At 49.4% G+C, this 17,587-nt stretch overlaps 1 protein-coding gene across 1 annotated transcript; it reads right to left on the bottom strand.

Annotated features, from left to right (window-relative positions):
• Positions 1 to 1,701: 1,701 nt before the first annotated feature.
• On the bottom strand, positions 1,702 to 16,855 carry INAVA (innate immunity activator). The gene is made up of 9 exons (XM_042780979.1): positions 16,801 to 16,855; positions 14,681 to 14,805; positions 13,807 to 13,923; positions 12,832 to 13,054; positions 7,192 to 7,245; positions 5,950 to 6,160; positions 5,382 to 5,555; positions 3,584 to 4,196; positions 1,702 to 1,797 (listed from the first exon to the last, which is right to left on the bottom strand). Exons 1-9 carry the CDS (start codon positions 16,853 to 16,855, stop codon positions 1,702 to 1,704), a joined length of 1,668 nt encoding a protein of 555 aa, XP_042636913.1.
• Between the last annotated feature and the right edge of the window lie 732 nt (positions 16,856 to 17,587).

The raw sequence follows: 17,587 nt of genomic DNA, 5'->3' as shown, positions 1-17,587 counted from the left end.
GGCAGAGGGGGTGGGAAAGTGGCTGTCTACTGGGGAAAAGGACTGAGATAAATTGGAAGAGAATAGCATCCAAAGTAGGGCATGAAAACATAATGGGTAGCAGGGCTGAACCAAAAAGGGGTCAGGGAGGTGCAGGATGTGGTAAGGGCATGGTGAAAGAAATGCCAGGTGCTTCCCCTCAGACTCCTCTTGCTGCCAGGCCATCTTGTTCTCCTCTCAGCGCCCTTGTGCAATTCCACTTTCTCTCTATTTGGGAGAATTATGTGTCCCTTGGGTTAGCATCAACGTTCCTAGTGCTTTAAGTCATAGTCTGTGCCCAAGAGATCCAGGGCACTTGAGGTGGAGAGGGTTCTACATGGGCAAAATCAGACTCAGCTCTCCCTACACTCTCCTAGCTTCACATCAGTTGCTTTTTTATTGAAGCAGGATCCCTTCCTGGTAGCAAAGAAGGTCCTAGAACAAGAGAACCCAAGGACTATCAGATGGTCTATTATGACTATCAGATGTTCTATTATGCCATCAGATGGATTATCAGATGGCAGTTGCCAGGCTTGTCCCTGAGCAGCTGGGATAACTAATGTCCTCTAAGAAAATCAACATCTCACTAGTGCTCAGGGGTGAGTATTTCTATGTTTGCATAAATAAGGACATTCCATCTTTCAAGAGAAATCCACAAACTCAGAGCAGAATAGCTGGAGGGGAGTAGGAGCGGTGGCCCCTCTGAGAACATGCCACAAAAAATGTCTTTCTAAAAATATTGGTAAGGTTTTGGTTTGTTGGTTTCTAGGACTATGACAAGAAGACATTAGGGTGTAGTGAGATTACAGTCCATGCAATACTTAGAGATAGTGGTCAAAGGGTGGGGTTTCTCTCTACCAACCTACACCACAGGCCAGTCCCCAGCCCAGCCCTCAGATGCTACAATCAGGTGAAGCCTCAAATTCAGGGCTAAAGGGTTGACTAGATGCTGGAAGCTAAGAGGACATAGAGAAGGCATAGTGATTGAGGCCCCTAAAGGAAGTTTATGGGGGTGGGAAAATAGCAGAGTCCAGGAAGACAATATTCCACCAGCATATAATGACCTTTATAACCTACCACTTGGTGTGTGCACCACAGAGCACACACACACCCTCTTTTATAAAAGGGGGAGGAGATTCAGCCCCAGCCCAGGCTAGGATGCAAGTCCTATGGTACCCAGAGACCTGGGTAATGGGGAGAGTCCTGTTTATGACTGTATGCCATGTCCAGCCTTCAGCAACAGTGAGACAAGAGGACTAAGGGGTTGTTCTCTGGGGAAGTTCTTCAAACCATTGCATAAAGGATCTGGCCCTCAGACTTCATGCACCCCCTACCACTTGTCTTGCATAAGGAGACAAATGCTGTTAGTCAGACAGGCAGGGTCTCAAGTCTAGCAGGCTAGCGTCTGGGGGGATAAAGCACAGTTATATTACAGTGATCGTAGGACAACACACACACAAATCCTCAAGCCAGGACTTCTGAATCAAAACTGTTTTTTTTTTTTTTAAAAAAAAAAAAAAGCTTCAGCTCCAGGTCATCGACCTGCGATGGGGGTAAGGAAGCTGAAAGGAGGTGCTCAAAGGGTGGACGTGGGGGCAATGTCTCATCCTGGCATTGCCATGAAACAGTCTTTTCCAGCAGTCGGGTCCAGGCATTTGGAGCACAGGGTGACACCTGGCCTTGTTACACCTGGCTGATGATCTCTCCATTCTCAGGTACAAAGACTTGCACAGGGGTTCCCTCAGGTGATCTCCGCAGCACACACACTGTGGGCACATGCTAGGGCCAGGAAGAAAGGAGAGGTGGGTGAATGAACCAGGTAGAGAGGTCCACATAGCAAGTGCAGCTACACCATCCTCTTTAAGATGCTGATCCATCCTGGCACTAGCTCCAGCACTAAGCCCTCCCCCACCCCCACAGGAGGCTCATTGCCACCCATAAATCACCCTTTATCCATCTTTCACTCTACATTCCTTTGGAGTGTGAAAGTCAGGCACCCTGACTTCTCCCCCTTTTCTGGCTCACTTCTCGTCACCCTCCCGGTCTGTCTTGTTGGGATGGGCTGGGCCTGGGCCAACAGCAGGTCCAAGCTCGAATGAAGGGAAAAGCATGTCAGCTGGAGGGTGCGGCCTGGGAATGGGGCCAGGGTTGCTGCCAGGCCCGGGATGCCAGCTGCAGCTCTAAGACCTGGTTGGTGGAGGGAAGGGACATGCAGCTGGCTAGTCCTGCTGGGATTATTGGGTCTCAAAGAAGCAGCCTATTGGTAACTTCTGGGTCATGTCCCCTGCAGAGCCCTCTGTTATCAGGAAGAAAGGATAAAGAAATGATTCATGTGTGTTAACCCCACTTCCTGAATGAACAAACTGGGGTAGGCACATGGAAACCAGGTGGCTACCCTGCTTCATGTTAGGGTGCTCTATCCTATCTGCCACCTACCAGCCTGGTGCCTGGACTTCTAGGGCCCTAGATTATAAGAATATCACTTATCCAGTTCTTATTACCCACTGACATGGCTCTCAACACTTGATGTATATTAACTCGTTTAAACCTCTCGACAGCCCTGTGAGATATTTTACTAAGCCCATTTTACATACTCAGACTGACTCACTGCAATTGAGTCGATTTCTACTCATAGCAACCTCCAAGGAGTTTCCAAGGCTGTAAATCTTTATGGACGTATACTGCCCCATCCTCCTTCCTCAGAGCAGCTGATGGGTTTGAACCATTGACCTTCTGGTTAGCAGCCAGATGACTTACCCACCACACCACCAGACTTCCATTTCGCCCAGTCATATAGCTTGTAAATAGCAGAACTGGAATTTGAAGGTCTTTGAGGAGCTCTGGTGATGTCGTGTTTAAAATATTGGGCTGTTAACTAAAAGGTTGGCAGTTTACACCCACCAGCTGTTCTGCAGAGAAAGATGAGGCAGTCTGCTTCCCTAAAGATTTACAGCCTTAGAAGCCCTGTGGCAGTTCTACTCTCTAATGTGTGTGTGGTAGGGGGAGGTGTCATGGAGGAAGTTAGCCAACAGGCATTCATAGGCTCTGCTTTCAGCAAACTCATTTTCACACTCTCCCTTTATCCTGGGCCCTCAAAAGCCAGGATATCTGGGGGTTAATTTCAGACACCAAATTTGGATTGGGCTTTCAATTATGAACAGAGGTTTATTGGCTTTGTGGATTATCTGTGGAGCCATTAGAAGAAAAAAAATCTCAGCTATCTGCAAGGATCATCTCCACCAGTGTACTCTGGTATGTGCTCTGGCCTAGACGGATAAGGCAAAATTAGGAGGCGCCTCAGGGAGTCCAGGGAGCCTTCCAAAGCCAAGAGGAAATGATTTTTTTTTTTTTTTTTTGCAAGTTCTTCCTAGCTGGGGATTAGCCGGCCACTGGGCTGCAGGCATTGTATCTCTCTATTCCTGAACCTGCTAGAATCACAGAGCTCCTCAGCCAGCCCAGGAGGGGAGTCCTGCCTGGCCCCGGAGTGCCCCTAGAGCAACTATACCTGTATCCGTGGGCCCAGGGCTCGAGAGAAGCTCTCTCTTCCTGGCGGCAGGCTCCTGACGCGAAATGCCCCTTGCCTGTCCAGTGAGTGAGGGCGAGCGCTCCGCAGGCGTGCACGCTCGTGCCAACACCGGAGCTCCTCCGAGACAGCCGCCTTACTGAGGCCCCGGCCCGCAGGGCTGTCCTTCAGCGAGGGCGTGCGCACGATGCGGCTGTGGGCGGGCACCAGCCGTTGGTAGCGTAGAGGGGCCCCCTCTTCCTCGTAAGCCACAGGGCGTAGTTCCCACTTGCCCGGTGGCTGGTGGCTCTCGGCCACCATCACATACCGCCCTGCTGGGAAGTATTCTGGAGACAACAGTAGCTGAGGGTAGTGAGTGGTCAGCTCTCTCCCTCCAGCTGGACCCCAAGCCCCACAGTGGCGAAGGGGCTCAGGTGAGGCGAGAGGCCGCAGGAAGGAGATGTCGGGGCTGCTGCTGCCGGGCGAGGTAGGGTGGGAGATGCTGGAGACATCCGAGCCGCTGTCTTCCGAGCAGGAGTGGTAGGCAGGGGGTGGCAGTGGGGGTTTGGTGGAGGCGAAGCAAGAGTCTGGCACCGTCACAGTGTAGTAAGTGGGTCGGCGGCGGGGAAAGGCACTGCGGCCTCGACCCTCCATTCCCACCCGGAAGGAATCCACTCTGAGGGAGGAAGGAGAGACACACTGAGTCTGGGAGACAACACTCAAGACTTGGTGGGGATGGGGTCAAACAGATGAGAGGAGACCAAGGTATGGTACATATGCATGGGCCTCAAGGCACATCTCCCAGAAACAAGCACTGTTTTGTCCTAATGTGAGGATTCAGCACATTCCTACATGGCATGGAGTCCACAGCTGGTGCAAAGAGTGGCGGCTAACTGAAAGATTGGAGGTTCAAGTGAGGTGCTTTGGAAGAAAGCCCTGGCAATCTGCTTCTGTAAAATCAGTCATTGGAAACCCTATGGAACACAGTTCTGCTACTCTGACACCTATGAGTCAGGGTCAATTCAAAGACAACTTTACTGGTGTCATGGCATGACACTGGTATCACTGTTTCACTCACACGTTTGTGTAAAGTAGGCAAAATAAATATCTTTCCAGCCATTTTAGGCACACTGTGTTCAGTGGCATTTCATGGACAGAATCTGTTCACTTAAAAATGGTCAGATATTTAACTTGAATGCATAAAAGCTGCATGTGGTTCGCAGGGTAGCTATACAAAAGCTGAAATCCAGACTTTCTGCTAATCCACCTGTCTGGGTTGTGTTTGTCTAAAGGGGGCACCCTTTTCTAATCTGCACAAAGGCACTGTTTATGCTGTCAAGATGGGCCTGGTACATGAAATTTAAAATTTCTTGCTCAGTCCAGTGTTGTCCGACAAGTCACTTTTAAGCTGACAGAAGACCTCAGCCATAACATGGTGGTGCCCAGGGCCCCTGTGTGGTGGGTTAACACTGCCTGGTATGACTCAGTCACTTAACTATTACCAAGTAGCAGGTGACATGGTACTTAAATCAATATATTAATCAAAAAAGTAAATCAGCCGTTGTTAGTGACCAATAATAAAACAATCACAAATATATCTGCAGGAGAACATGACAAAAACTTGAATTGAGTTACGCAAATAAAAAAAATGAAACTGGAGTTTTTGGAACAAAACGACCTGTTCACAAATGACTGGCTGTTGGCATTATGTCTATTGAGAGGTAGTCCAAGAAGATATTCCAAAGGATACTAGCCGTGTGTCATTCATGGGGAATCTCACTTGTGCCTAGAAGCTACCACCCTCTGGATAGATAGTGTGTCCTCTCTCTGCCCTAACATCTCTGGGCTGGCCATCTCTTACCTCAGAGACTGAGATTGGCCCCTCCTCCCCTGCATCTCGGGGGTGGCTGGGGCACTGGTGCGGCCCTGCCGTGGGCTGGGAACACTATGGATGGGAACCACATGGAAGGAGGCTGGCTCTGGTAGCCATGGGCTGGACATGCTGGGCCCATCCTGTGGTGTGGTGGCTGGGCTGCTGCAGAGAGATTGGAGACAGGTCAGTGGCAGGAATGCCTCCCTTCAAGGTACTCAGAGGAATGGAGGCATAGTTAAAGGGTCCCCAAAGTTGTTGTTGTTATATGCTGTTGAGTTGGACCTGACCCATAGCTACTTCTCCTTGGGTTTCCAAGGCAGTAACACTGTGGAAGTATATTGCTCAACCTTCCTTCTAAGGAGTGGTTGGTGGGTACAATGGTGCAAAATTGCCAGCATGCTTGGGGAGCTACCAAGTCCACACACCCACCAGCATACAGCAAAGGAGGGGGTGATCTCCCATACCTTCCCCCCTCTTCCGTTTGCTCAGATCAAAACCATTCCCACCCAGCACAGTTCCCACCTGCTCCCAGCCCTGTCTTCCTCCCCGCCCTGACCTAGACTCGCTACTGGGCTCAGAAGACTTCTTGGGCTTCTCATAGGGGTGGTCCAGGCTGGTCTCCTTCCAGGGGCTGTTCTGGATCGGGGCTTGCTCCAGGTTCCCAATCTCAAGTCCTACCGGTTGCAGCCCCTCAAGGCTCAGGGGTGGACGAGGTGGGGAAGGCAAGACAGGAGACACTGGAGGTGCTTTTGGCACTTGGAATTCCTCTGCAGGGGTTAAAAGAAACCTGGTGAGGGCAGCAGCTGGGGGAACCGGCCCAGCAAGAATGATTGCAGCTTGGGCCTTTGCCCTCCTTCCCTGTGGCTGACTTGTCCCACTGCCCCAGGCCAGAGCTCCAGCTCCTGATGCTCAAAAATGTTTTCTTCTCCTTTGGTACTGACTCCCTCAGTGCTATTTACACCTCCTCCTTCAAGAAGCCTCCCCAGATTGACTCTACTCTAACCACTGGTGCCTGGTGCCCACATCTGCAGTTTGCTTTTTGTTTATCCATTTTTCTTGTTCTTACCATACCCATGCACCCTGTTTCCTTATTGGCCTGGGCACTCCCATGGGCGAACTATGCCACCTTCTTGGGCCATTTCAGGGTGTGCAAACCTGTTCTTAATCTTTAAACTTGTGTTTCCTCCCTCAGTGCTGCCCTCTTTTCAAAAAGCCGTACTCTGGGGAGCAGTCATTGTGGCCAGACCACTCTTGGACTGTGACAGGTACATCATGGAATAAAGCTCCAGGGTGAGGGCAGGGGCACCTGGAGCCAATAAGCTCTTCCAGAATTCATCTTTCCCTGCCATCAAAATTATTTAGCTTCTAGAATGGGAAAGGGGTCAGCATATCCCCACCCTCAACTGAGCATGCAGAAATCGACTTCTGGTCCAAGCTGAGACCTCAACCCTGGGATCCCCCTGTCTTCACCAGCTTTTGGACTACTTCACTCCTTATTCGAATTCTCATGAACAAGCCTTCCAAGGAGCTCTGGTGGCATAGTGGTTAATTCATTCAGCTGCTAACCAAAAGGTTGGCAGTTTGAACCCACCAGCTGCTTCATGGGAGAAAGATAAGGCAGTCTGCTTCTGTAAAGATTTATAGCCTTGGAAACTCTATGAGACAGTTCTACTATGAGTCAGAATTGACTCAATGGCAGTGGGTGTTTTTTTTTTTTTTTTTTAAGCCCTACCAAGACCCTTAGACCTTGCAGTTAAATGCCTAGCTCAGGCAATCATCCCCAAACAGCTCCACTCACCCTCCTCTGGTAGCAGCCCATCTGACAGGGAACTGTCATCAGAGGCACTGAGCTCTGGGAAAGCTAAAGGGAAGAGTAGAAAAGTAGATGAGGAAAACCACTGCATAGACATGGGTGACCAGCAGTACCAAGCACCCCCAGCCTAATCTCTCCTCCCCCAAGACAGCATCCCCTTATAAAGAAATGCCCACCATGTGCTAAATACATTGGGTATGAATTTAATACTTGGAAATAGAAAAAAGTAAAAAATCAGGGGCTAGGAGATGAGAAACCTGGATTTGAATTCTTTATTTGCCCTTAGCAATACAATCTTGAAAAAGCCACTTCTCTGCTCTGGGCCACAGTTTCCTGATTTGTCAGAAGAAGCCAGGGCTTCCTCTGGCAGGGCTTCCTGACAGTGGAAGGGAAAGGCAAAAATACATTTTTTTGAGGCTTTTGGATGAAAATAATTTTGCTAGCCATTATACAGTCTTCTGACACCACAAAGACAACTCAACTCATGGATCACAAATCTGAGCTCTCGTGCTTTATCAGCAACATAAGCGGTGAGAGATGGAAATCTGAGCTGTGGGACTGTGAGCACTTGTTTCAAGTTAGGATGTGGAGGGCCAGTTCTAAGGAAGGCTCTTCAATTGGTGATATAGCAAATCACATGAAGGAAATGGAATACAGCATTTCCAGGAGGCACAGCCACAGCAGCCAGGGAATCAGAGGGAATCTATTTTTGCCATCACCCTTCAGATCTTGACAATGAGCCTGAGGGGACCTAATGGAATTCACAAAACATTTCTACCACGTTTAAGAACAAAGGTAAGGAGAATTAATAATAGCTCATATGCCTATTGTGCCATTTACTTTTCTATGTACTTTCTCTATATTGGAGTCCCTGGGTGGCGTAAACAGTTAAGTGCTCGGCTAGTAACTAAAAGGTTGGCTGTTCAAATCCACCCAGAGGCACCTCAGAAGAAAGGGCTGGCAAGCTACTCCCAAAAGATCACAGCCTTTGAAAACCCTGTGGAGCACAGTTCTACTCTGACACAGATGGAGATGCCACAAGTCGGAATCAACTCAACAGCTATGGGTTTGGTTTCATTTGGTATCACCACCTCCAGGTAACAGTTGAGGAAATCAAAGCTCAGGAGTTGAGTAACTTTGCCTGGACCAATTAGTCAAAAAGTGATTGAGTCAGAATTCACACCCAGACAGTGTAACCACTGATGCTGTGCTCTGAACCACTACCCTTTACTAGCTCTCTTGTTAGCTAGCGTCTAATGCAGAGGTCATTACCCAGAAAAATGTAAGAAAAGTAAACAATTCCAGCTATCCTGTAATCAATATTGTAAACAAAAGGAGTTAGCAAACTCTGGTCTGTGGGCCAAATCCAGCTGTTTTTATAAATAAAGTTTTGTTGGAACACAGTCATACTTATTTGTTTACATAATGTCTATCTGCTTTCACACTATAATGGCAGAGTTGGGTAATTGCAACAGAGACAGTACGGCTCACAAAGCCTAAATTATTTACTACCTGGCCCTTTACAGAAAGGTTTGGCAACCCCTGCTTTGCAACATAAATGAAATAAAGACTTTACCCAGACCTGTTCTTAAACTTTGTGAGGAATACTGTGCATGGCTCCACGTAACCAGTCAGCCCATGCTTTGCTTGGCTCACAACTACCCTTTGCTTTGGGGTTCAATTGAGGAGACACCCTCTTACTGGGTCCTAGTTCCCAGCCTCTGATCTTTTACAAAACCCAGAGAATAGACTCTTATTCTCTGTGATGTCAAGTGTAGAAATTGTGTAATTGTTCCTATCATGGCCTAATGATACAGAGTTAGAGTCATGTGTGTTGAATATATTGTCTGGGAGGAAAGACATCTCATCATCCCAGATCTTTATAAAAACAAACAGATTAGACTTTTATAGGCCAAAACATGGATAATGCAAAGTGAGGAACCTACAAAAATACTGCCTTCACAGAGCTTGGGGGTGGGTGGAGCACATCTGTCAGCCAGCCAAATACAAGTGGTTCCCAAGGGCTGCTCACTATCTCAGTCTCCAGGGGCAGCCACACGGCCCTGCCAAGCCCTTATTCAACCTCCTGTGGCTCTTGGTCCAGCACAGTTCTCTCTCACAGCAGCAGTAAGACACCCTGGGGCTGAGGGCTAACAATACAGATCAATTGCTAAGCTGTGCTGTCCAACCTGATAGCCACTAGCTCCATGTGGTTAATTTAAAAGTTGAAAATTTTTTTTTAATTCAGTCTCTCAGTTATACTAGGAACCCTGGTGGCCCAGTGGTTAAGTGCTCTGCTGCTAACCAAAAGGTTGGCAGTTAGAACCCACCAGTTGCTCAGCAGGAGAAAGATGTGGCAGTCTGCTTCGGTAAAGATTTACAGCCTTGGAAACCCTATGGGGCAGTTCTATTCTGCCTATAGGATCACGATGAGTTGGAATCAACTCTATGGCAGTGTGTTTGGTTTGGGTTCAGTTACACTAGGCCCATTTCAAGTGCTTAAGAACCACATATGGCTAGTGGCTACCATATTGGACAGCACAGACATAGAACATTTCGATCATCCCAGAAATTCTATTGTTGTTGTTGTTGTTGTTGTTGTTGTTGTTATGTGCCGTCGAGTCGGCCCCCCGACTCATAGCAACCCCTCCTTGGGTTTCCAAGGCAGTATCACTACGGAAGTAGGATTGCCCAACCTTCCTTCCGAGGAGTGGCTGGTGGGAAATTCTATTAGCATCATTAAAAGCTGTCCCTGCCAATCAGCAGACGCTTACTAAACAGAGGGTGTGCTGGGGGCATCTCATCAGATTCACAACAATGAATTAAAGTAGTGCTCTCTGCCTTTGCAAAGGTCTGGCTAATTACTCTTAACTGCCACAATTACTAAGGCACTCTGGTGGTATAGTGGTTAAGGCATTTGGCTGCTAACCAAAAGGTCAGTGGTTTGAATCCACGAGCCCTCCTGCTGGGAAAAAGATGAGGCAGTCTGTTTCTGTAACAATTTACAGTGTTGAAAACCCAGTGGGAGTTGTGTGAGTCAGAATTGACTCGATGGCAGTGAGTTTGGTTCTTTTGGCTATAATTACTTTCTCAAATTGAAAAACCTTTGTGTGGAGATTGTGGATTATATGTGTGTGTGTTTTGGTTTGTTTGTTTTGTGTGTATGTGTGTGTGTGTGTGTGTTTCTTTTGAATTCAAAACACCTTTGGCTACTATTTATTAATCCCTCCCTACTTCCTCCTTTCTGGGAAAGCACAGCTGGGCAGAGGAGCTACCTAACAGGAATTACTTGTCTTGAACTGCCTCCTTCCCTGCTCCAAAGGCAGGAAACTAGAACCCAAGGCTTCAGGCCCATATCAAGAACAGGGCTTGAATTTGGAGGGGGCAAGGTCTTCATTCCTGATCTTGAGGGTGAAAGTCAGCAGCCACGCTAGGTCTTTCTTCTCCACACCCTCATCCTCATCCGGGCTGAGTTTCAGAACCTCAGCCTCCTGCCTCCCCCACAGGGTTAAGCCAAAGCAACTACATCTCAGCCCCAGGCATGTCCTGGCCTGCTCCCTGCTCGCAAGAAGAGGTGTCATCAGTCACGTCGGTGGCAGCAGAGTGACACCCCCCACTTCTGCTACCTCAGCCATGGGTAGATGCTCTCAGGAACCACTACCAGACCTGGGCAAAGGAGGTTACTAGGCAGTGTGAGGCTGCAGAGGACAACAGGAAGGGCTGAGACACATGGGTCAGGGGGCACATCTCCCAGGGCAATGCTCTGACTGCTCTACCCTGGATGGCTCCTCACAATATATAGCAAATTAGCCCTTAGGGATTGCCATGGCCAAGTCAGCAGCTGCCTTTCAAGGGAAGGTCAAGTCCCAGGGATCCTGCTGAGATGGAGTAAGGTTGGACACATTCTTTTCCATTGGTGCTTTGGAGACCTGGAAGTGTGGTCCTGCAGCCAGTGCAGGCCAGAGCCACCAGAACCAGAGAAAAGTATGGCCACCCAAGCCTGAGTCAGCTCCGCTGTATTCCGTGTCTACTGGGTCAATAATCACATGGAGGCACCTCCTTCCCATCCCTCCTGCCCTTATCCTCTATTCCTGGCTGCTGAAGGGGACCTGGGAAAGATCTGCCACACCCTCCCTACACTAAATTAGAGGCGATGGGTGGGAGTGGGAACTGCTAAGGCCTGTACTGAGATAGCCACCTGCCTGAGGGTAGGCTATGGGACATCACAATCAAGAAGGGACTTCAGGCATCCTACTTAACCAAGGAGAGCAACCCTGGCAGAAGGAGAACTGGCCAGACATACAGGGATGGGGGCCTGAGCGTGCAGGAGAAGCAGACGATTCTCCAAGTCTAAGCCAAGGCCTCTGAACCCAGTCCTGCCCCAGGGTTACTGGCCTATTCCCACCTCCTATTCCCAACTCTAGTTCTCTCATTTCTCTGATGGTATCAAAGGCCACAAGGTGCAGCCAGGGGTGTCTGGTGGAGGGGCTGAGCCAGAGCATGATGAGATTGGGCTGCCAGTCCCAACCAGGTGGTTTGAATCCACGAGCCCTCCCACTGGGAAAAAGATGAGGCAGTCTTCAGGCAAGATTGAAAGATAAATAGTCAAACCTAAGGGCAAGGAACTACGTGTTGGAAAGTCACCTGGGCTGGATGCACTGAGGTCTCCTGGTTGACCCTGGACACTGACAATTCACTCAGTGCCAAGGAGCCAGGAACCAGACTATAAGAAGAATGAAGCCAGAGAGAACAGAATGGAAGGATTCCACTCTTGACTACAGTGGTGCTAGACACTTGCGGATTATAAGGTGTGGTACTAGTGGTGTTGGATTTCAAGCTAAATGCTCCCATGAATGGCTATGACCCCCCTGAAACAATCCAACAATTAGTTATACAGAGTAATGGTAGGCCCCTGTGCTGCCCCTCTTAGACCAGGGGCAAGTCTATCAACTCAGAACCTCAGACTCCCTTAAGCCTCACATTACCCTGATGCAGATACCCCTCTATCCCTCTGTGGGCCTGGAGGGCAGGAGAGTGGGCCTGGGACACTCCAGTTGAATAAATTCCATGGGTTAAGCTCAGGGCCAGCACGGGAATGGCTTTTGACTAAAAGCCCTCTTGAAGGCAGTATATTTGAGAAGGATGTGGAAGGAAGAAGTAGGATGTTTTCTAAGAAGATGGGGGAGAACTCCCAGGATGGAGGAAGTCTATGCTAAGGCTCACTGGGGTTGCAGAGGGTAAGGATGGGATGCAGGTAGATTTAGGAATCCCTGAATGGTGCAAACAGTGAAAGCACTTGGCTGCTATCTGAAAGGTTGGAGGCACCTCAGAAGAAAGGCCTGGTGATCTACTTCTGAAAAATCAGCCGTTTTTCAGCCTACGGAGCACACTTCTACTCTGACATACATGAAGTTGCCAAGAGTCAGAGTCATTTCAGCAGAAACTGGTTAGAGGTAGGCCCCAGAAGCAGGTTAACCTGGCTGGAGCTGATTAGGAACATTAAACACAGTGTTAGGCATAGCAGGCAGTGCTAAGCAAATGGAGCCAAGCTGCTCCCCATCCCATAGAAGCTCACATAAGGCTGACAGGGCCCAGGATGGGGAGTCTGGAAACAGACTGACTCACCTTGGCCCAGGGGGAGGGCAGGGGCAGGAGGTGGCCCACTGTTGCGTCGCTGCTCCCCGACATAACGCTCCAGCTCCCTGAGCTTCTTCTCCTCCTGCAGCATGGCATGCTTCCGCTGCCGCCGGGCCTGCCTGCTGATGTTCTCCTCCCGGCACAGCTGCCGGGCTGCCTCTGTGATCTGTAGCTGCAGGGCCAGTTCCTGCTCCAGGCTGCTCATGGGGTCCTGAGAGAGGGGTGGGAGTGAGGCCTGGGCTCAGGGAGAGGGGGAACAGTTAATCCAGGGGACAGAGAATACCTTGACCCATTGCCCAAGGGTCAGCGAAGGGGAAGGACACAGCAGTGTCTATGGACATAGGGCAAAGGGTGGAGTGATGGGAGGTGCCCCAGAGCAAACTTGAGCCACCTCCATCAGCCTGAAAAGCAGGCATGGGAACCCACCCACGAGCCTGCCCACGGAGCCAGGTAGGGCAGGAACTAAAGTGGGGCACTTTCCCTCCTGACCACACAGGGCTGGGCTGGTGAGCCAAGTGGCTGCCCATGAGAAACTTCCACCATTCACATGACCCCAGCCACCCCCACTCCCCTGCTTCTATGCCAAGAAGGTGAAGACAGCCCTAGGGGCCAGAGTAACCTGTCAGAACAGGCCACTGCCTTTCAGGGTTGGTGACTGCAGCTATTAACTGATCTTCTGCCCACTGGGGATCAAATCAGGGTCCTCCTTTGAGAGTCCACCTCCCTTAGTTCCTGGAGTGACCCACCCATCTTATGGCCATTCACATTAGTGTGCCCCTTGCCTGTCCCTCTCCATGGGACATGGGGCCAAGCACTCTTATTAGGTGTGATAGGGTGGGGTGTGACTCCCAGAGCTCTGGGATAAAGGTACTGAGGTACTGTGCCTTAAGGTATTCCCTCTAGTCTGGGAGCCACTGGCTCAGTGATAAACCTCTGGGGAGTGAGGTTTCCTAAAGTTCTCACCTCCCTGTGCAGGGCCCGCTCATCCAGTTTATAAGCAGCTCCAATCCTGCGGCGGACCTTGGGAGCCTTTTCCCCTGGTTTGAGGGGATACTCTGCTGGTAAGATGCCCGTCAGCTCCTGGGGTAGAAGCAAAGTCAAGCCAGGCCCCTCTCCACTGGTCTAGCCCTTAGTCAACCAAGAGTAGCCTGGCCCACTGACCCCAGCACTATGAAGAGCCCTGTCTTCCAAGAGCCCCTGATACACAACTTACACCTCTGTCCCTGTTTCACCCTCTTCCCATCACTCATGTCTGTCTGTCTTGCTTTCATCCTGCACTCTTATGGCTAAGATGTCTCCCCCTTCCCCTCAACCTTCTCCCATTCACTTCCTGCAGAGAGCTATTGTTGTTGGGTGCTGTTGAGTCAATTCTGACTCATATTGACCCCATGTGACAGAGTAGAACTACCCCACAGGGTTTTCTTGGCTGTAATCTTTATGGGAGCAGCTCACCAGGTCTTTTGCCTGCAGAGCCACTGGGTGGGCTCAAACTGCCAACCTGCTGGTTAGCAGCTAAGTGCTTAAGCAATGCATCACTAGGTCTCCTTCAACAGAGAGCTACACTAGTCCTAATTACAATCTGTGACCTCTCCCTGTCTTTCCCTTCCTGCGCCCAGGCCTCCAACCAGTTAACTCTCCTCTCCTAAGTCTTGTCTAGGGCTCAGGTCAAGAGGCTGCACACAGAGGGTCTTTGTCCACTCTACCCCAGTCTGATTTCCAGAATTCCCTCAGGAACAGGGAAGACCTCAGCCCTAACATCCCAAATGAGGTTCCAAATTAACACTAAGGAGCAGCCCCAAGTTTATGTGTGCTAGATGGGGGTCCCCGAGGCTCTTACCGCCTCCCTCAGGCAAATTCTCCTCAGCTCCTCCAGGCAGGCCTCCAGCCGCTCCTCCAGGGCCCGCTGCTGCTTGCGCACGGCATGGGTCAGCTTCTTCATCGGGGAGATAGGGCTGTCTGGGCCTGGGGAGAGCACAATAGGCACCATACCCTCAGGGGAGCTGAGGCAGGGAAACCTCTCTCGGGCACTTCTTGACCATCCCCCAGGGGGGTCCACACACATATACCCTCAAGGCTGCCCACAATTTAGGGGTTTGCTGCTATGGCCTGTGTCATAACCATAAAACACCAAGTCTCCTAGCTGCCCAGAGGTGGCAACGTTATAGCTCAGAGGGATGGGCTGCCTTACAAGGCTACCTACAGTGGAGGAAGAAGGTTGCCAGGTCAGGGCTCCTCTCCTGTGCTCTTCCACCTTTCATCCTGATGCACTACAACTAATGCCTCCTGCACCTCTCTCTCTCTGTCTCTCTCTCATTCTCTGTCTGTCTCTGTCTCTCTCTCAACACACACACACACACACACACACACACACCTCTTCTTTCTTGTCTCTTGTCAAGACTAGGCCAGAACAGGCCCACCAACTTAGGCCAATCAAAGAGACAGGACTTTTACATTGGCCAGATAAGATTTTTTTAGTGATAAGAGTTGGAAGACTGGGCTGAGCTTCTGTCTGCTCTGCTCAGCATAGGGAAGCACCTTCCCAACAGGACATCAATGCAAGCCTGAATAAGAAAAACAGTTTCTTTACCTAACCCAAAGCACATCAGTTTTATAGAAATATCCTTTGGGAAACAGTCTTCAGAAGAACCTAGATGAACTCATATGGTCTCAACAGATCACTCCCAAATTACCCTTCAAGTTCCACTTCAGTTTGATAAGGCTATAAATTTAGCATTGGCTCAAAGAGTCAGGAACAGAGTCAATTTCAGGGGCTCTCTAAACACATACAGATTCTGCAATAATGTGTGGACTTTTGTTTTGAATGATGTTGAATTCAGAGCGGTGACAGAGCTTATTAAAGTAGAAAAAGGAAAATTGTGGTCTGTGATGGTAAAAATGTCTCTAATACTACAGAATAAATAGAAAAAGTGGCTTTTTCATGCCATCTTCAATTATTATTTGTTGCTTTTTGAAGAGAAGCATAGAAAAGACTTTTTAAATTTATTCTAGCAATGCAGAAATGACTACACTGTGCTGCACTATCAGAAAATTCCAGTGGAAAGAAGCTTATAACTCTGCAGCTTCTTATATCACTTTCATTACACAGCATGAAGAAACTTAACTTTTTTAAAATGACAAATCAGAAGTTGTTGCCTTCCGCCAAAAAAAAAAAGAAGGTGGGGACCAGGTTTGCTGGTCCAATAGAGCCTGGTGGAACCACTGAGATTATGGCCTCTAGCTGCCCTTCAGGTCTGGAATTGAACCCACAACTGTGGTTTCCAGACAAACAAAGTACAGGCATGTGAGTTAAACATTTACCTCAAGTAGACACACGCCGTGGAGAGAACAATCATGGGAGAAGGAAGGGCTGCTTATGCACAGGGAGATAGCTCAGGGTACAGAAGAGTATGAAGGGATGGACACTGGGAGGAGGTAACTATGGGGAGGAAGTGGGAGGGGAGCTGTTGCATTGTAAATTTTGGTCAATGACATGAGACAAAGTATATGTGAACTGCTGTATGAAAAGTGAATTTACTCTGTAAATCTTCACCCAAATCCTAATAAAATTTAAAAAAAAAAAAGAAGAAGAAGAAGAAGAAGTTGTTGCCTTCCTATAAGCATTCTTTAATAAACTCACTTTAAAAATTAAAAAAAAAAAGAGTTGGAAGACTAGAAGGCAATGGGTTTGCTAATCACTGGGCCTAAGGCAGAACACTGCACATTCCTGTTCCAGACACAGGACTTACACTCCAGGCAAGAGCGCTCAGGGAAGAAAGAAAGCTCCATCCTTCTTATAGGTTGCAGTCCTTCTAGCCTCCTCCACCACTCCCAGCAAAAGCCCCCCTCTCCCCTTCCACACACCCCTCCCCATCCCATCCTAGGGAGTCTCAGCCTGGCCAGTGTGGAATTCAGGTAGTCAAGGGTGGGGGTGGCCAGCGGGGTTCCCCAGCCACTCACCAGACTGCAGGATGATGCCGCTATCGGTGTCACTGACCTCATCCTTACTCTCCATGGTGGATTTCTGGGAGGAGGGGACACAGAGTAGGGAAGGGTGATGCAGCTCCCAGCCTGGACCAGGATGTGTAGGTGGTTTGGAGTTTCCCCAGCTTTTAGACAACAGTCACCAAAAAAAAAAAAAAAAACACCAAAAAACTCTATGTCAGCCCTTTGAACTTAGGAATTAGATGCTTGAAGACAGAAGAAGTAGAAGTGAGAATGGCGTTTCTGGGAGGACCTGGGGTGTGGGTTATCAGTGCTGGGGAAGCTGCAGGAGAAGGCCTCCTCACCACCAAACCCTGGTCTTGGGGGAATGCCACCCACCCCAACTCCCCACTGGCCCTGCTTCAGGAGGGAGGTTTTGAGGCCAAAGTCCTCTCAGCCCAAGGGGTTGATAGTAGTGACCACAAGAGCCCCCAAGTCTGAGGGGAAGGGCAAGGAAGAGCAAAGAGAGAGAATGAAGAGAGCTAAAATGTGGGATGGGAGGACAAAGTGAGGGAGGAAGAAAAAGGTGTCTGCGTGGGACAGGGTGAGCAGGCCGAGTGTCCCCAAATGAAAAACCCTGGGGCATGATGCTCATCCTGTGCCCCAGGGGGTGAGGGCACTTCAGGAAGGGGCTAGACTCAGGGAAGTGAGCCAAGGCCCTGGTCTGGGCCCCCATAGTCCAGGATGCCCTGTTCTCTGGAACCAATCATTCACCCAAAGTCAAGTACTGTCATTGTGACCCCAGAGAGCTGTTCCAAAGCCC

This window comes from Orycteropus afer, unplaced genomic scaffold (genome assembly GCF_000298275.1).
Source record: "Orycteropus afer afer isolate SDZICR_OR568_19922 unplaced genomic scaffold, OryAfe1.0 scaffold00075, whole genome shotgun sequence".
In the NCBI taxonomy this organism is placed as follows: domain Eukaryota; kingdom Metazoa; phylum Chordata; class Mammalia; order Tubulidentata; family Orycteropodidae; genus Orycteropus; species Orycteropus afer.
This window is presented reverse-complemented; position numbering and strand designations above follow the sequence as displayed.

Coding starts and splice junctions, on each gene's coding strand:
- INAVA (XM_042780979.1), bottom strand. CDS start 16,855: ATGGAGAGTAAGGATGAGGTCAGTGACACCGATAGCGGCATCATCCTG. Junction 7,246..12,831: donor TGCCCTCCCCCTGGGCCAAG/GTGAGTCAGTCT, acceptor TAGCTTTCCCAG/AGCTCAGTGCCTCTGATGAC. Junction 6,161..7,191: donor TGGGCTGCTACCAGAGGAGG/GTGAGTGGAGCT, acceptor TAACCCCTGCAG/AGGAATTCCAAGTGCCAAAA.